Source organism: Rousettus aegyptiacus, unplaced genomic scaffold (assembly GCF_014176215.1).
Source record: "Rousettus aegyptiacus isolate mRouAeg1 unplaced genomic scaffold, mRouAeg1.p scaffold_m13_p_16, whole genome shotgun sequence".
Classification (NCBI taxonomy): domain Eukaryota; kingdom Metazoa; phylum Chordata; class Mammalia; order Chiroptera; family Pteropodidae; genus Rousettus; species Rousettus aegyptiacus.
In genome coordinates, this window is record NW_023416291.1 from 38,547,372 (window position 1) to 38,565,917 (window position 18,546).

The 18,546-nt window shown below is 36.4% G+C and overlaps 1 protein-coding gene and 1 pseudogene across 1 annotated transcript; one reads left to right on the top strand and one right to left on the bottom strand.

The window, feature by feature from the left end:
- Window positions 1-4,789: 4,789 nt before the first annotated feature.
- On the bottom strand, window positions 4,790-7,354 carry LOC107507382 (annotated as a pseudogene).
- A 1,375-nt stretch (window positions 7,355-8,729) lies between these two features.
- LOC107507377 (olfactory receptor 7A10-like) lies at window positions 8,730-9,740 on the top strand. Its single transcript, XM_036233358.1, has one exon. The coding sequence runs from the start codon at window positions 8,736-8,738 to the stop codon at window positions 9,738-9,740; it is 1,005 nt and encodes a 334-aa protein (XP_036089251.1). The 5' UTR covers window positions 8,730-8,735.
- The last annotated feature ends 8,806 nt before the right edge of the window (window positions 9,741-18,546 follow it).

Below are 18,546 nucleotides of genomic sequence, written 5' to 3' on the forward strand. Positions count from 1 at the left end.
GAAGTACAAATGGATAGTTACAAAATAGACATGAAGATATAAAGTGTAGTATAAGGAAAATAGTTAACAATGTGCTAATATGTAAAGGAGAAGAGGTGTTCTAGATTTAGTGGGATGATCACTCTGTGTGTTATATAGGTCTCTAATCACTATGCTGTACAACGGAAACAAATATATTATTGTATGGCAAATATAATAGAAAAAAACTCATTGAATTGTACAATGTAAATACAAGAAACTAATTGTGTATTATATTTCAATAAAGCTGAAAAAAAAAAAAAGATGGATCCAAACCACACACACAAAATTCTACCCTTTGTGACAACATGGATGGATCTTGAGATTACCATGCTGAGCGAAATAAGTCAGACGGCAAATTGAAAACCATGTGATTTCACTCCTGTGTAGATATAAAAACTGAAAGTAACAAAGAAACATGACAAACAGAGACTCATGGACATGGACGGTGGATTAGTGGTTACCAGAAAGAAGAAGGGTGGAGAGAAGTAGGTAAGGGTACTAGGGGTCAAGTATTTGGTGACAGAAGGAAATCTAACTTTGGATGGTGAACACATACTGCAATATATGTATGACGTACTGTTGTATCGTACACTTAAATCTCATTAGATGTTAGTAATGTCACCTCAATGATTTTTAATTAAAGAAACCTATACTAAAAATATGTAAAGATGATTAGCAAACATATTGCCACCTAATGCCCCCACCTGAGCATAAAAATCACATATTCAAAGTTTCCGAGGATTAGGATGCAGACATATTTTGGAGTCTCCTATTCTACCTGTCATCAATCCTTTTTCAGAAATTTATTGTCGCTCTACGGCCTTTATATAAAAAAGTAAACAAAACTGTTTTTGGAAGCTCAATATTTGATGCCATTCAGGGGCCTTTATATTAAGGAATCAAGCACAGAATTTATAACAGCTTCTGGAATAAGCGGCTACACTATTCGTTCAAACTACATACCAATAAAATTTTGGTTCAAAAGTCCTAAAACTACCTACGTCTGACTTTGACACAGAACCACGGTCTGGCTACTCAGAGTCCGGGTCCACAGACTGGGACCTGCGGCATCAAAACACCCGTGAAACGGTTTGGTTTTCCGAATCTCGAGTCCACCAGGACCTGATAAATCAGATTCTGCATTTGAACTAGAATCCCGGGTGACTGAAATGCACACTGCAGTTGGAGAAGTGCTGGTCCAGACTAGATTTTCTCACCTTCTCGATCAGACATAATTACTTGTGTTGGGTGTTGTAGGTGTTTAGTAGCCTCCCTTCAGACGTGGCCAAATAGCCCGGGGGCAACATCATCTCTGATTGGGAACCACTGGCCCAGAGGTTAAAAACTGGAGGTGTCCTGACAGAATTATAATCAATACCTATTCCTTACTCTGATGATGACTTCAAGCAGATCTGTAAACTCTTCAGGCCCCATTTCCGCAAAAGGAAATGGAGTTCATAATGGTACTGCCTCCTGGAATGGGCTTTTTAACAAATTGAATCAGACCCTGTTTATAATATGCGAAGCTCAGGTTATACGGCATCAAAATCTCGAAATGTATCTCTCATAATTAACAAATATTTTATGATGAGGCACTAAATGACAACTCTTGACTTGTGATACAAGTATGAAATCCCTGATTTTGATAAATGTGTCAGGAAGCCAAAGAGTGTGGTGCGCAGGATTGCATGTCAAAGGAACCCAGCACTCCCCTTCTTGTAGAGGGAATAGCAATTCTCTGGAGACCTCGGGGCTGTGTCCCACCACAAATCGATGCTTTAAGGGTCAAAGGGGCTTGGTCCTGACAGATTCCTTAGTCTCAGACTTTGGAGAAAACGTGAAGTCTTTAGGATAAGGTGATAAGAGTTTAGACCCCTGGGAAGCGGGGAGATCAAGGAATGGAGTCATAAAAATTGGATTCTTTTCACTACTAACCTGGTCTCTTGGGATTGAAGAATCATTAGGAAGAATTTCCTTCTGTTTATTCCAGAGTCCCGGAGGGAAATCATATGCTTATAGGTTGGAAGAACAGGAGGGAGACTTGCCTGGTGAGCAGAGAAAGAGAGAGAGAGAGAGCGATAACGCCTCCTCTTTGCAGTCCCTCAGCTTGTACAGCACTGGTGGACAGGACATGCTTGTCGCTTTTGACTCCTAAGCTGGCTCAGAACTGGTGCTTCACTCCTTCCTGCTGTCTTGTGTGGGGACAGAACTTCAATCTCCATCATCCACTATCCAGGGAAAAAATCGGACTTCCACACAGAGACCCTCCTCTCAGAGACGCCATCCAGGTGAGTCTGAGAGCCCAGGTGGTACAACAGGACAGGGTCAGAGAAGGTGGGACCTGAGACCTCTTACCCGAGTCGCGTGAGAGACCAATCAGCTCCTTCCAGAGACAAGTTATCTCTTTGTTTGTATTCCTGGTTAAGTAACTAATTTATAATTAATTTACTTAATACACTAATAAACGTGTCTGAATCTATACTACAAGGACCTTAGTTGACAGTTAAGTGATGGGCATGGATGCACAGTTGGGTGACACTGTAGAATAAGTGAGCTGCATAAAACGATTGCAGTAAAATGAAAACGTCTGAGGAGCTTTGCTGGTCGGGGAGTAGAAAATAGTCTGTTAGGTGTGGAGGACTGGTGCAGTGTAGAGAGAACATCTGTATCAAATTTCTAAGATAAGATGTATTTGAGGATGTTTTTTATTCATTGAAAAGGTCCCGATCAATGGAGGAAGATATTATCTGCAACAAGCTGTTTGTGAGATATGCACTACAGTATCTTCTCTCATGCTGGGTATTATTTAATAAGTGTGAAGAGTACTACTAAGTAGCAAATTGAAATACAAACTTGCCATATTGGGAATGTTTATATACATTTAGACCTAATTCCGGAATCATTAAATGAATAGTAACTGTGCATGGGCTATGTGCCAGAACATTCTGTGAGCATTCTATATTATATTCTTTTATGTCTAAGTATTTACAATTTAATCGTTAATCCATGTTGATATCATTAAATTATCACTATTTTATGTCTTGTTTCACTAGTGTTTGATTCTCCCTTCAATTTTGCTTACTACAGATATTTCGAAACTACATATTTTAACCCGGTTTCATTATCCCTTCATTCTTTCCATGTTATCACTTTCATATTCCTAGATTTGTTTCTATATAAGAAACACATATTCACCCACCTTTGTGAAAAGTCCAAAAATGAACAAAGCAGGTAAAGTCCTTGCTCTTCTGGATCATGCAGTATAGCAGTGAGGACAGAGAACAATGAGATCAATGTGTGGATGACACAATGTCTTCAGGCAGACTCACCTGAAGAAAGCTATTTGTTGTAAGAAGAAAGCATTGTCACGGCTTAAGGACGATTTACAAAGAATGGTCTAGGGAGGTTTTTGCATGTTGACGAAGTCCAGAACCAGGATTAGAATGTGCCCACTGGGTTTGTCAAAAAGTGATCAAAACCCAGAGCCCAAAATGACATAGAAAAGATGCCACATAAGAAAAGGAGAAAGGGGCTAACCTGTTCATCCTCAGTTGGACCTTGAAATCCAATTTTCATTCACGAAAATGAACTGGTCAAGTAATTATGGAATCGGCACAGGAAAAACAGGACTTCTACTGCTTGATACAGAAAATGTCCAACTTTTGTTCTCTTTTCATATTTTTTTCTTTTGTGAAGTGTTGGTTTATCCCCTTTCTCATTATTATGGGTTTGCAATCTGTAAGGTGTTAGACACCATAAAGATATCACCTCTTTTGTCTTTAGGACATGTTTATTTTTGTTCTCTTGTTTTTTCTGAGTGTCAAGAGAATGTAATCAGTGTTCAAGTGCTGCCAGAACCAAGGAAGATTTTTCTTCCTCACGGTCTCTCAATGACCACCTGAGCGAGGTAGACTTTTTCCCTCCTCATCCATTTCATTTCTGTCTCTCTCTCGTGCTCTGTCTCTCTCTGTCTGTCGCTCTCTCTCTCTGTCTCTCAGATTTTTATGCAATTACAACTATTATTTTAATTTTTCTAAAAGCATAGTTACCATATATTATATTAGTTTCAGGTGTAAAACCATAGTGATTTCACATTTTTGTACCCTACAACGTGATTACCATGACAAGTCTAGTAATAATCTGTCGCTGCGTAAAGTTATTAAGATATTATTGACTTTATTCCCTGTGCCGTCCACTACATATCTATGGCTTACTGATTTTATAACTGAAAATTGATACCTCACATTCCCCTTCACCTTGTTTACTCATCCCTACCTCCTCCGCTCTTGCAACCATCTGTTTGTTCTGTGTATCTATGAGTTTGTTTTTCCCTTGTTTTGCTTGTTCATTTGTTTTGTTTTGGTTTTCTAAATTCTACATATAAGTGAAATCATATGGTATTTGTCACTCTCTGCCTACTTACTTGGCTTAGCATAGTGCCTTCTAGGTTCATCCATGTTGTTGCAAATAGCGAGATTTCATTCTTTTTTATTCCTGAGTTATATTCCATTACACACACACACACACACACACACACACACACACACACACACACACCATTTATATCCATTCATTTATTGATGGCTATCTAACAATCCCACTTCTGGGCATTTATCGAAAGAAAACCAAAACACTAATTTGAAAAGATATATGTGCCCCTATGTTCACTGCAGAATGATTTACAATAGTCAAGTTTACAAATTAAACTTTTATAATGTTTAATTTCCATTTTATTTTTTCCAGAGGATAGTTCTTCAGAGTTAGTCCCTTACATGGGCTTTGGTGAAGTTCTTGGGGCAGCGCCTGCAGGTCTAAATTGAGGTGGGGGTGTTTGATCCTTCTGGGCTTTATAGAGCAATTCCTGACTACCTTGATGTGAATGGCACAGCTCACACAGTAACCGGTTTCACATACATCTCAGGAAGCACATCCGCGTCTAAGACACTTGCTTTGGAAATGTTCCTCACAGCTGCAGCCTCTACAATGTTTCAGATGATGAACTTCTTAATGGACTTGTCCTTGGGCACACATCGGACACAGTTAATGCAGAAAATAGGCTGCACTTGACCCTGGCCCTTTTTGGCATGACCATTGTTCTTTATTTTTGGTCATCTTGGAAGTGAGGAGCCAAAAGCTGAACAGATTTTTTTTTACACTGTTTTTTATTTTTTATTTTTTAAATTTAGTTTCAACTATTCAGGACATTGGTTAGACATCTATATAGTTCATAAAACGATCCCCGTAATTGTACATTCCTTCCCCTGACCCTCCACTTAGCCAACTTATTTATGCTAACTGCATTCCCTCTGCCGTGCTCCCCATCCCCGTGACCATCCGTCAGCTACTAATTTGTACTTCTTTCGCCCTTCACTCCATTTTCCCAGTCTCCCAAATGCCCCTGCCCTCCGTCTGACACCAAATTGTCCACTATATTTGTGAATCTGTTTTTGATTAGTTTGTTCTTTGTATTCCTTAGATTCTACATAGAAGTGAAATCTTATAGTGTCTATCTTTCTCTGACTTAAATGCCTTCTAGGTCCATCAAAGCAATATCTTTTTCCATCCCCTTCCTTTGTGTGTGTGTCTTTTAATCTGAACTGAGTCTTTTGAGCTGAGGCAGCATATCTAGGGGTTGTTTCCTTATTGTTTTATCCACTCTATCTTTTTCCTGGAGCCCTTCATTCTTTTCCATTAAGGTACTTATTGATAGGAATGTAGTTGATACGATTCTTTATTCCTGTTTTTGATACATGTTTTTTCTTCGTAAAGAAGTTCCTCTAACCTTTTCCACAACACTGGTTTAGTGCTGATAAATTCCTTCGGTTTATTTTTGTCTGGGAAGCTCTTTATCTGTCCTTTACCTCTAAATGATAGCTAAATGATAGCTGGATAAATTGTTCTTGGTTGTAGATACGGGGTCTTCAACCTGTTGAATATTTTTGGCCAAGGCCTTCTGTACTGCATAGTCTCTTTTGAGAAATCAACTGCCAGTCTTATGGGTGTTCCCTGATAGGTAACTATCTCTTTTTCTCTTGATGCTTTTAATATTCTTTCTTTTTATTTAACCTTTGGCATTTTAATTATGATGTGTCTTGGTGTGGGCCTCTTTGGATCCCTGGTTTTAGGATTCTCTGAGCTTCTTGGATTTTTTGTCCATTTCCTTGACTAGGTTAGGGAAGTTTTCCATCATTATTTCTTCAAACAGCTGTTCAACGTCTTGATTTTCTTCAGTTATGCTGATCAGATGAATATTTGGAGCCTTAGTAGTAGTCTCATATACTTCTTAAATTATTTTTATAGTGTTGGCATCTTTCTTCTTGCCATTCTGATTGAGTGTCCTGATTGGCCGTCCTGTCCTCTAGATAGGGCATTTGATCCTATTCTTTATTCACTTTGTTTATGCCATTTAATATACTTCTCATCTCAGACAATGTGTTCTTCATTTCAGACTGGTTCCCTGTTATAATTTCCATTTCTATTTTTATTTTTTTTTTAATCTCTTTCTTGAAGTTCTCACTGAATTTATCTACACTTCCCAAAAGTTCATTGAGCATCTTTATAACCAGTGTTTTGAATTCTACGTCTGTTAGATGACCTGACTCTGTTATATCTGGATCTCTGTTCTCTTCTCTCATATGGTTTATGCTTCTTTGTCCTCACATTTTGGCTGCCTTTCCATGTCTGTTTTCATGTACTAAGCAAAGCTCCTAATTGTCCCTGTCTTAATTAGTGTGGATTTGTGAAGCAGATGTCCAGTGGCACAGACCTGAGAGGGGTTCAGCTGCAGGCCAAACTTAGCCCAAACCTCTACCCATCTGGGGCTACCTGTTAAAATTCAGCCAGCAATCCACAGATCCTGTGCTTATAGTTTCCTTAAAAGGCCACAATCAGAAACTGAGGCCAGCTGCCTCTCCAGTGTTAGTCTCAGCAAGGAACACCTGACTTGCTGAAGATATATATGGATGTGACTTGGGTAGGACCTTGAGTTTGGGCAGGCAGGGTTTCAGGGAATCCTCCCGGCAAAGCGACCTCTTTTATCCCGTTTGATGACTTCCCGCTATGGCGGTGCTGCTGTGTCCGGCGCTCTGGTAGAGGGGAGAGCCCAACAGAAAACAAGGAATACCGCCGGCACTTCTGTACAGAGTGAGTCTTTGCTCCGACAATGACTTCCCTATAAGTTCCTGGTGCCCCCTGTGCACAGCTGAATCTGCACTGGTGCTCAGAGCAAGCATGTTCGCAGCTGCGAAAATCCACTCGCAGACACGGCCCCTTTAAGAGGCATCTGCTGCTGCCGCAGCCTCCTTCTCAGCCACTCAGACCAGGCAGCACGCATCCTCGCCTCACCCGGTCCTACCTTCTGCCATTGCAGGGTGATTTCTTGGATTTATCTGTAGTTGTATGGCTTTTGCATCCCAGGCGACTTTTTCTTGCTGCTGTTTTTTGTTTCCATCACAACTTTGATTTGGTCGCCAGAGAGATGGACAGAGCCTCTATTATATAAGCCATTTTTTTTTCTCCTCAGACTTCATGTCGGTTTTTAAAAAATATCTCTTTAAATACACAGAAGAAAATGGCCATCCCAACGTGAAGCCCAAATTGATAAGTCCATGGCAGGCTTAAGAATGGGAATTTCTAGGAACAACCTCTGTAGTAGATAGGCAACCTTCACTGATCTGGCCAGCTTAGGTTATAGCCACTCCTACCTGAATCAGGCTGGAACTGAGACAGACATGGAAATAACACAGCCAGGGTTGTGTGTTGTGTGTGTGTGCGCGTGTGTGTGTGTTACTTGTAGATGTGAGTGGTTTCAGCACAGAGGAATAGGGATCATATATTCCAGGTGACTCTTACAGAACAGAGGCCAGAACTCAGTCAAGAGAAGGTACTAAGGAGGGCTCTCTTTCCATGCGTAGGACTCCTTTGCAACCAGAGCAATAAAATGCAAGAGGCAGTGTGGCCGAAGAAGTCCCTGTGCCTGAGGTTTCAGTAGCAGCAGAGAGGCTAGTTCACTCCTCGACTTGTCTGACAGCTTCTCCCATCCTCACCCTCATGCTCATTTACCTCTAACACCTGCTTCTTTTTCTGGCTAAACATTGAAACAAACTCCTTCCTCAGGGACTTTGCACTGGCTATTCCTTCGGCCGGACATGCACTTCCCCAAATAAACTTGCATCTCCCTCCCTCTCTTACTTGAGGTATCTATTTCGATGTCAAAAAGACCTTGTTTACAAGTCTTGCCTAAATAAATACCCATGAAAAATAAAACGCCCTCGTCAGTTTTTCCTTTAGACCTGCTTTCCTTTTCTTCGTTCCACTTGTCACCATCTGACACGTTATCCATTTTTATTATTTGCTTCTATAATTTTTCTCCATCATTGACCTGTAGAGACATTTGTTTTTAAGCGCCATATTCTCACGGCCTAGCCAATGCCTAAAACATGATCAGCATTCAATTTATATTCCTGAAATACATGAAGAATTTCTCATTAAAACTGTAGAGCACATGACACTTTAGGGGAAAAGGTGATTGAAACAAAATTTTCATATGACAGGCGGCATGGGGATCTCCCAAAGGGGACCAGATTCATACACAATATGGCAAAAGTAATTTTTGACTGCAAATATCAATTGTAGCATTCAAGTTGTGTGAGTCATGCAAGTTTGTGTGAATTAGTCATGTTATTTCCCTCTTTCCTGGAAGTCACCTCCACCACATGGAACCAGAAAATGTTACATGGATTACAGAATTTCTTCTTCTGGGACTTTCAGAGGAACCAGAACTGGAGCCCTTCATCTTTGGGATTTTCCTCTCCATGTACCTAATTACCGTGTTTGGAAACCTGCTTATCATCCTGGCTGTCAGCTCTGACCCCCGCCTCCACTCACCCATGTACTTCTTTCTCTCCAACCTCTCCTTGGTGGACATCTGTTTCATCTCCACCGCTATCCCAAAGATGCTGGTGAACCTCCAGACACAGAGCAAAGTCATAACCTATGAAGGCTGCATCACCCAGATTTATTTTTATATTCTTTTTGTAGGACTGGATAACTTAATATTGACCATGATGGCCTATGACCGGTTTGTGGCCATCTGTCATCCACTGCACTATACAGTCATAATGAACCCCCGGCTGTGTGAACTGCTGGTTCTGGTGTCCTGGATCATGAGTTCCTTAATTTCCTTGTTACAAAGCTTAATGGCATTGCGACTGTCCTTCTGTATAGACTTTGAAATTCCGCAATTTTTCTGTGAACTCAATCAGGTGATACAACTTGCCTGTTCTAACACCTTTCTTAGTAATATAGTGATGTATTTTTCAGCTCTGCTGCTAGGTGGAGGTCCTTTTGCTGGGATCCTTTACTCTTACTCTAAGATAATTTCCTGCATACATGGAATGGCATCAGCTCAGGGGAAGTATAAAGCATTTTCTACTTGTGTGTCTCACCTATCAGTTGTCTCCTTATTTTATTTTACAGTTCTAGGAGTGTACCTCAGCTCTGCTGCCACCCACAGCTCACAGTCAAGTGCAATAGCCTCAGTGCTATACACTGTGGTCACACCTATGCTGAACCCTTTCATCTACAGTCTGAGGAATAAAGACATAAAGGGGTCTCTGAAAGGTTTCTTTGTGAAGGAAACCACAAAAGGCTCAATTGTACTAGGACTAAAGAAGTGCACATGGTTGCAGAAGTCAAAGACTCAGAGCCAGATATTGTGATTGATTTCAAACTATAGAGGTAGACCTTACTCTTTATGTTAATACCTTGGAATTTCTTTGAGCTTAACTTCAATATTCAACTTTAGTAATTCACTTTACTAAGTTTTTTTTTTGCTCTCTGATATCCAAGTTTTTTCTTTGTTGTTTTCCTACTTTCCCAAATTTATTTCAACCATACATCAGAAATGTTTGAAAAATCCCATTTACCTATTGATACAACATGGATTTTTTAAGAATAATTTTTCTCAAATGACATATATCTTTTTTATACCATTATTATTATTATTTTTTTATTAAAGAATCATCATGAATTGTACTACTCCTAAGGAAAAAATAACTATAGTTAAAACCAATGCCACTTATACAATATTATTAAACTTATTTGGGTGACGCTGTTTGATATTATTATATATGTTTCAAGTGTTCAATTATACATCATCTCTATATTGCGTTGTAAGAGTGAAAAATCTGAGATCACTGTTTTTCACTTTTTATGTCTGACATTCCTTTGTATATTACTATGTTAACTGCTCTTTCAGATAATGCAGACTATATCATACTAGTCTGTTTTAATACCTGGTCACTGGGTTTTAGTCTCCTCATTAGAATCCTGTTCTCTTTCAGCTCAGTGTCCACAAACCCTACTTTAGTCACTCATAAAATGATTACTAAATATGTATTATTAGAAGGATTCTTCACTGAAATATAAATTTAAAAAATAGGTTGATCCAATATGACTTTAAAATCACAGATGACCTTCGATATGATGAAATAAAAATTTAAATCACATATTGTATTATTGTGCAAAATATTCTTCATGCTGTACATCTATTCATTGGAATATGGAAGATTTGTGCCCTTGTGTAAGGGGGTTTATATACATTGGTGAAGAATTGATTGGCATTTTTCTATTTTTTGTTGAATTATCTTTGTGTTTCAAAGATATAGGCAGATTGAAAACCTTCAGTGGTGCCTATATAATATGACCCCTTTAATTATGTAAAGAAAATATATCCCCCTTTCTGAATTTTGTCATAACCACAAGAGGGATGGTGAATGGTCATTATCAGTATCATCCATTATGCATCTTCAAATCTCAGGATTCTGTTCACCTTTCATGATCAAAGAATGACTACAGAGAGAGCTTACATTCCTGTTCAGTCATGTGAATCAGTGTCACCAGTTTTCCTATACACACTCATGTTCTTTCAACCTTGCCTGGTTACAGGGAAATGATCCCCAATGAGAGTTTTTAAATTCAGCTGTTTGAAATAAACTGAAGTCACAGAGTAACCTTGAATACTGTCTTCAAATATGAGAACAAATACCAAGAATGTTATTCTATATACTTAGTGCTAATAAGTCAACTTTCATACATATTTCTAACTTATTTTTACATCTGTTATCCTATATTGTTCCCTTTGGCCTTTATGATTGGATCTATTTCTAAAACTTGCACCATCTTCAATCGTCATGTGTAAGGCATTCTTATTTACATTTGACTAAAGATCACCTTTCCTTCCTTAGATGTATTCAAATCCATCTATCTCTATATACAACTTAGAGAGTGCTTCCTCCCATTTTTATATTTTTTACATTTTTAATTTTTGTTTTTGTTTACTTTTATTTTTATTTTTCGATTAAAGTTGACATTAAACAAAATTCTATATTAGTTTCAGGTGTACAACGCAATGGCCAGACACCTATAAAATTCACGGAGTGATCCTCTGACCAGTTCAGCATTAATTGCGATATTATTGTCTACATTCCCCATACTTTACTCCACATCCCTGTAACTATTTTGTAACTGTCAATTTGTACTTCTTAATCCGTTCACCTTTTTTAACCATTCCCTCACATTCCCTCTCACCTGGCAATTACCAGTTCATTCCCTATATCTATAAATTTGTTTCTGTTTTGTTTATTTAGTTTCTTCTTCAGATTCCACATATCAGTAAAATTATATGGTATTTGTCCTTCTCTGTGTGACTTATTTTATGTAGCATAATACCGTTTAGGTCTACCCATACTAGTGCAAATAGTAAGATTTCATTTTTTTTTTATGGCTGGGTAATGTTTCATTGTATATATACACCACAATCTTTTTCTCCAATTGTCTACTGATGGGCACATAGGTTTCTTCCATATCTTGACTACTGTAAATAACACTGCAGTGAAAAAAATTCTATTTTTAACTTTTTCAGGAAACTCCAAACCATATTCTATAATGGCAGTACCGATTTGCAATCCCACCAGCAGTGCTCGAGGGTTTTCTTTTCTCCACATCCTCATCAACACTTGTTTTTTGGTTTATTGATGGTAGCCATATTGAAAAGTGTGAAGTGATATGTCATTGTGGTTTTAATTTGTGTTTCTCTGATTTTTAGTGACATCGAGCATCTTTTTCATATGTCTGTTGGCCATCTGTATGTCCTTTCTGGTGAAATGCCTATTCAGGTCCTCCGCCCATTTTTTAATTGTATTGTTAAGCTAAAGGAATTTATCAACACCAAGCTACTATTATAGGAAATGTTGGAGGGACTCCTTGATGAAGAAAAAACATGTATCAAAAACAGGAACACAGAGTAGTAACAACTACATTCCTATCAACAAGTACTTCAAATGGAAAAGAATTAGGTGTTCCAACCAAGAGATGGAGTGCTGAATGGATAGACAAGTATTTACAAAGATACAACCTTCTTAGACTGAATCATGAAGATCTGGAAAATCTATATAGATCCATCAGCAGTATGGAAATTGAAACAATCATCAGAGACCTACCAAAGAATAAAAGTCCAGGACCAGATTGCTTCACCTGTGAATACTACTAAACATTCAAAGATTTAATATCTATTGCTCTCAAATTCTTCCAAACAATCGAAGAGGAGGAAATACTTCCTAACTCATGCTATTTATTTATTTATTTATTTATTTATTTATTTATCTATCTATCTATCTATCTATTTATTTAATTTTTTACAATTTTAAAAAAAATTGTGGTAAAATACATGTAACAAAAAACTTACCATTTTTACCATTTTTAAATGCACAGTTCAACGGTATTAAACACATTCATAATATTGTACAACCATTACCACTATCCATCTCCAGAACTTTTTCATCATGTAAAACTGAAACTCTACACTCATTAAACAATGCCCCATCCCACCAATCCCCAAGCCCTGGTAACTACCATTCTACTTTTTGTCTCCATAATTACTATTATTCTAAGTGGAATAATACAGTATTTATCATTTTATGATTGGCTTATTTGACTTAGCATAATGTCTTTAAGGTTCATCTGAGGCATAGTATATTGAAGAATTTCCTCCATTTTTGAGGCTGATTAATACTACATTTTATATATATACCACATTTTGCTTACCCATTCATCCAATGATGAACACAGGTTGTTTTCACATTTTACCTATTATGAATAATGCTTCTATAAACATGAGTGTACAAATATCTCCTTAAAAATGTTTTGAATGATTTGGAGTATTTACCCAGAAGTGGAACTACTGGATCATATGGTAACTCTTTTTTCAATTATTTGAGGAACTACTATACTATTTTCCATAGTGACTGTATCATTTTACATTTCCACCAATAGTGCGCAAAGGGTTCCAATTTCTCAAAATTCTCACAATGATTCTTCTTGTCTGTTTTTCGATAGTAGCCATCCTAATTGGTGTAAAATGTTATCTCATTGTGGGTTTTCTTTTTTCTCAGACTGTAGTCATTGCTGTTAATCTGTTTTTTTTTAAATTTATTTTTATTATGGTGACATTGATTAATGAAATCCAATAGGTTTCAGCTCTACAATTCAATGGTAAGGCATATATATATATATATATATATATATATATATAGTATTGTGTGTTTGCCTCCCATAGTTAGATTTCTTTCTGTCACCACATATTTAACCCCTTTTACCCTATCTACCTCCTCCTCCCCCTCCCCCACCCCTTTGGTAACCACTAATCTATTGGTCATTTCCATGAGTCTCTGTTTGTTCTATTTGTTTGTTGCTTTTAGGTTTATATCTCACATATAAGTGATATCATGTGATTTTTAACTTTTTATGTCTGGCATATTTTGCTTAGTGTGATTATCTTGAGGTCCATCTATGTTGTCACAAATGGTAGTATTTCATCTCTTCTTATGGCTGAGTAATATTCCATCATACATATGTACCATAGCTTCTTTAGCCAATCATCTATCATAGGACGCTTTGGTTGCTTACATGTCCTAGCCACCATGAATAATGCAAATATCTTTTTGGATATGGGTTTTCAAGTCTTTGGGGTAAATACACAGTAGCAGGATTGCTGGATCATATGATAGATTAATTCTTAGTTTTTGAGGAAACTTTGTACTGTTTTCCATAGTGCCTGTACTAATTTGCAATCCCACCAGCAATGTATGAGGGTTCCTTTTTCTCTGTATCCTCTCTAGCATTTGTTATTACTTGTCCTGTTGATTATAGCTATGCTAACAGGTGTGAGATGGTATCTCATTGTAGTTTTGATTTGCATTACCCTAATAGCTAGTGATGTTGAACATCTTTTCATATATTTGTTGGCCATTTGTATGTCCTCTAGAGAGAAATGTCTCTTCAGGTCCTTTGTCCATTTTTTGATGGGATTGTTTATTTTTTGTTGTTGTTATTGAATTGTATGACTTCTTTGTGTATTTTGGATATTAGGCCCTTATTGGAGGCATTGCTTGCAAATATATTTTCCCATTCTGATGGTTGTCTCTTTACCTTGTTGATGGTTTCTTTTGCTGAGCATAAGCTTTTTAGTTTGATGTAGTCTCATTCATTTATTTTAGCTTTTACTTCCCTTTCACTCCCCATTCATTTATTTTAGCTTTTACTTTCCTTGTCTTTGAGGTCAAATTCATAAAATCCTCTTTAAGTCCAAGGTCCTTGAGTTTAATTCCTATGTTTTCTTGTATGCAATTTGTTGTTTCAGGTCTTATATTCAGGTCCTTAATCCATTTTGAATTAATTTTGATGTGCGGTGATAGACAACAATCTACTTTTATTCTTTTGCAGGTGTCTTTCCAGTTTTCCCAGCACCATTTAATGAAGAGGCTTTCCTTGCTCCATTGTATGTTTTTGGCTTTTTTGTCAAAAATTATTTGCCTGAATAAACATGGGTTTCCTTCTGGACTCTCAATTTTGTTCCACTGATCTGTGTGTCTGTTTTTCTGTCGATACCATGATGTTTTGATTGTTGTCTCTTTGTAGTGTAATTTCAAGTTGGGCAGAATGATTCTTCCAGCCTAGTTCTTTTTTCTTAGGATGACTTTCACGATTTGGGGTCTTTTGTGCTTCCATACAAATCTGATAATTTTTTGTTCTATATCTTTAAAAAGTGCCATTGAGATTTTAATGGGAATGCATTAAATCTGTATAATGCTTTAGGTAATAAAGTTATTTTAACCATGTCGATATTTCCAATCCAAGAACACGGAATCATTTAGGTTTTAATTTGCCTTTCCCTGATGATTAGTGACGCTGAGCATCTTTTCATATGTCTATTGGCTATCTGTATTTTCTCTTCAGAGAAATATCTATTCAGGTCTTCTGCCCATTTTTAAATTGAATTTGTTGTTGTTTTTGAGTTATATGACTTCTTTATAAGTTTTGGATATTATCCCCTTATCAGGTGTATCATTAGTGACTATCTCTTTTCATTCAAAGATTGCTTTCATTTTGTTGATGGTTTCTTTTGCTGTGCAAAAACTTTTTAGTTTGATGTAGTCCCATTTGTTAATTTTTTTCTTTTGTTTCCCTTGCCCAAGGAGATATATCTGAAAAGATATTACTAGTAGCAATATCAGAGACTTTATTGCCTATGTTTTCTTCTAGAATTTGTATGGCTTTGGGTCTTACATTTAAGTCTTTATTCCATTTTGAGTCTATCCTTGTCTATGGTGTAAGAAGGTGGTCCAGTTTCATTTTTTGCATGTATCTGTCCAATTTTCCCATCACCATTTGTTGAAGAGACTGTCTTTAACCCATTGTATATTCTTGCCTCTTTCGTCATTTATTAAGTGAGCGTAAAGACGGATTTATTTCTGGGCTCTCTATTCTGTTCCATTAATCAATGTATCTGTTTTTATGCCAGTACCATGCTGTTTTGATTACTGTAGGTTTGTAGTATAGTTTGATGTTAGGTAGTGTGATACTTCCAACTTTGTTCTTTTTTCTCAAGAATGCCATGGCTATTCAGGATCTTTGATGGATCCATATAAATTTTAGGATTATTTGTTCTGGTTCTCTGAAAGATGCCATCGGTATTTTGATAGGGATTGCATTGAATCTATAGATTGCTTTGGGTAGTATGGCCATTTTAATGATGTTGATTCTTCCTACCATGAGCACTGTATATGCTTCCATTTATATGTATCTTCTTGAATTTCTTTTTTTCAGTGACTCTCAAGTTTTCTGAGAACTGGTCTTCTATCTCCTTGGTTAATTTTATTCCTAGGTATTTTATTATTTTTTTCATAATTGTAAATGGGATTATTTTCTTAGTTTCTCTGAGTGTGTGTGTGTGTGTGTGTGTGTTTTGTTTTAAGCAACTGTGTGGGAATATTTTACAGCAGCATTATAAATATAATACAGACATTTATTAAATATAATTTGTTTAAGGTAAATGAGTTTAATTCAGTTCATTCATTAGCTTTCTTTGGGTAAGGGAATTTTATATTAAATGCCTACATGAAGTACAAAATAAATTTCAAAATGATTTGGAGATATTCCACCCCATTAGCTGGTACAGTGAAATCCTCATTGAACAAATGTTAATGTGCTCTAACTATGACATCTTTGTAGCATTAAGATAGATAATAAAATTCATTATCAAAATTCATTATCAAAAGGTCACAATTCTCCTTAATCTTTGTGTTTATATTTCTATTTTTTTATGTTAATTCAAACATTTATTCTTTTTTATTTCTATCCTCTTCAACTTTCTTTCAAGTTTCCTTTCAACATAAAATATGGAATCATAAATGTGTGTGTACATATATGTGTGTGTATGCTTATTTGAAAGGAAAATGTATACACAGAAAAATAGACATAACCATTACCCCTGAATATTTTCTTAAACTAAAAAATGTATTTCCACATATTTCATTTATTCCTCAGAACGTCCATATGAAGTTACATTTACTATCACAAATTATCTTCAGAAATAGGAATATTAAGGCTCAGGAGATTATATTTTTAACAATTACATAACAAAGCAGTTAAATCTTATAGACTGTCTTAAATTATACACAAATGGAATCATGCAGCATGTACTCCTTTAATTAATCAAATTTGAACTTTAAATATGCAGTTGTGTATAATTGTTTTCTAATAGTTTAGTTAAATAGAAAAAATCTAATATATTATGGCTCAGGGTGGGACCTAGAGTATAGGTAGTTGATTCTCATTTAATGTGGTAGGAGAGTTCTAACTGGGAAGAAAGCCAAGTGTCATATGTGAATTTAGGAACAGTGGAATTAAGTTTAACTAATCATATGATAAATTCATTTTTTAAATAAATAGATTAACTTAGATATAGAAATGTAGTAAATTGACCATAAATTGGTGCAAGTCAGAAAAAAACTACAAAAACACACATCGTAGATGAGCCTTAGAACACAATGGAAAGACTGACAGCTGACTTCACACTCATGAGGAGCCTAGCAGAGATCAGAAACACTCCCATCATATAATCTGATCTGATAATAAAGGTATTATGGTGTCTCATTTGAAATAGGATGACTTATTATGCGGCAATAGCTAACACAATAATCAAAGCAAACAGAACTGAAAGCAATTATAATAATCTGCTGTTTTTTATTTTTGGCTCATGACCTAATATTTGACGTGAGCATTCATAATTATTCTGATGTTCAAGTTTATTTCAGATAACTATATGAACAAGTGACTATACTGAGGTTCCCTTCTGGGTAACCAGAAGAAGTTGGAAAGACATGCGTAATTGTGCAGAAAAACTGGTGACTCTGAATCACATGACTGGGCAGAATATTAACCTCTCTTGTGAGTATCCTCTGATCATGAAAATGGAAGAGATTCCTGAGCAGGATGGAGACATGAAATGGATAATATTGGCATTGTTTATTCATTATCCTTTAGTATTTATGACAAATATTAGAAAAGGAGAGTCATTTTCTAGAACGATAGAGTCATATTTGTAGGTAGCATTAATTTACAAGAAGAAACAGGAAGATAATTTAGTAATAAAACAAAACTCACTGACCCATTCTTCACCTCAATAAATAAACACCTTCACTCATGGATACAATCTTCCATACTTTAACAGATGTATAGCATGAAAAAGAAATAATTTGGATAGTAATAAAATGAATGATTTGACATTTTGTTCTCATATATAAAGGTCATCTCTGACTACAATCATATTAGGTTAATCTATTTACTCAAATTTGTCTTTCCATGTAGAAGCCACTGGAATAAATGTATTTGATGGCCATTTTTTTTTAGTGGCTATGGTACACATTGTGGATACCAAGCTGATAACAATAAAATCAGGAAACCAGGTATAAAACACAGTCACATGTTTATAGTGTGAATGCCTGACATTAAGCTTTTTGATTGTAATGTACGTGACTGAAATTAAGCTTTTAATTTCAAGGCATCCATTTCAAAGACAACAATGTCAAGTACACTTTGCCAGCTGTATGACAAACTAATTATTAGATAAGCATCCAGGTTGCCCCCACCAATGACTTCCCCTTTTTAGAAAACCCTCAGTAGCCT

What these genes read in the sequence shown, in the direction of transcription:
- LOC107507377 (XM_036233358.1), top strand. Translation starts at nt 8,736, where the DNA reads ATGGAACCAGAAAATGTTACATGGATTACAGAATTTCTTCTTCTGGGA.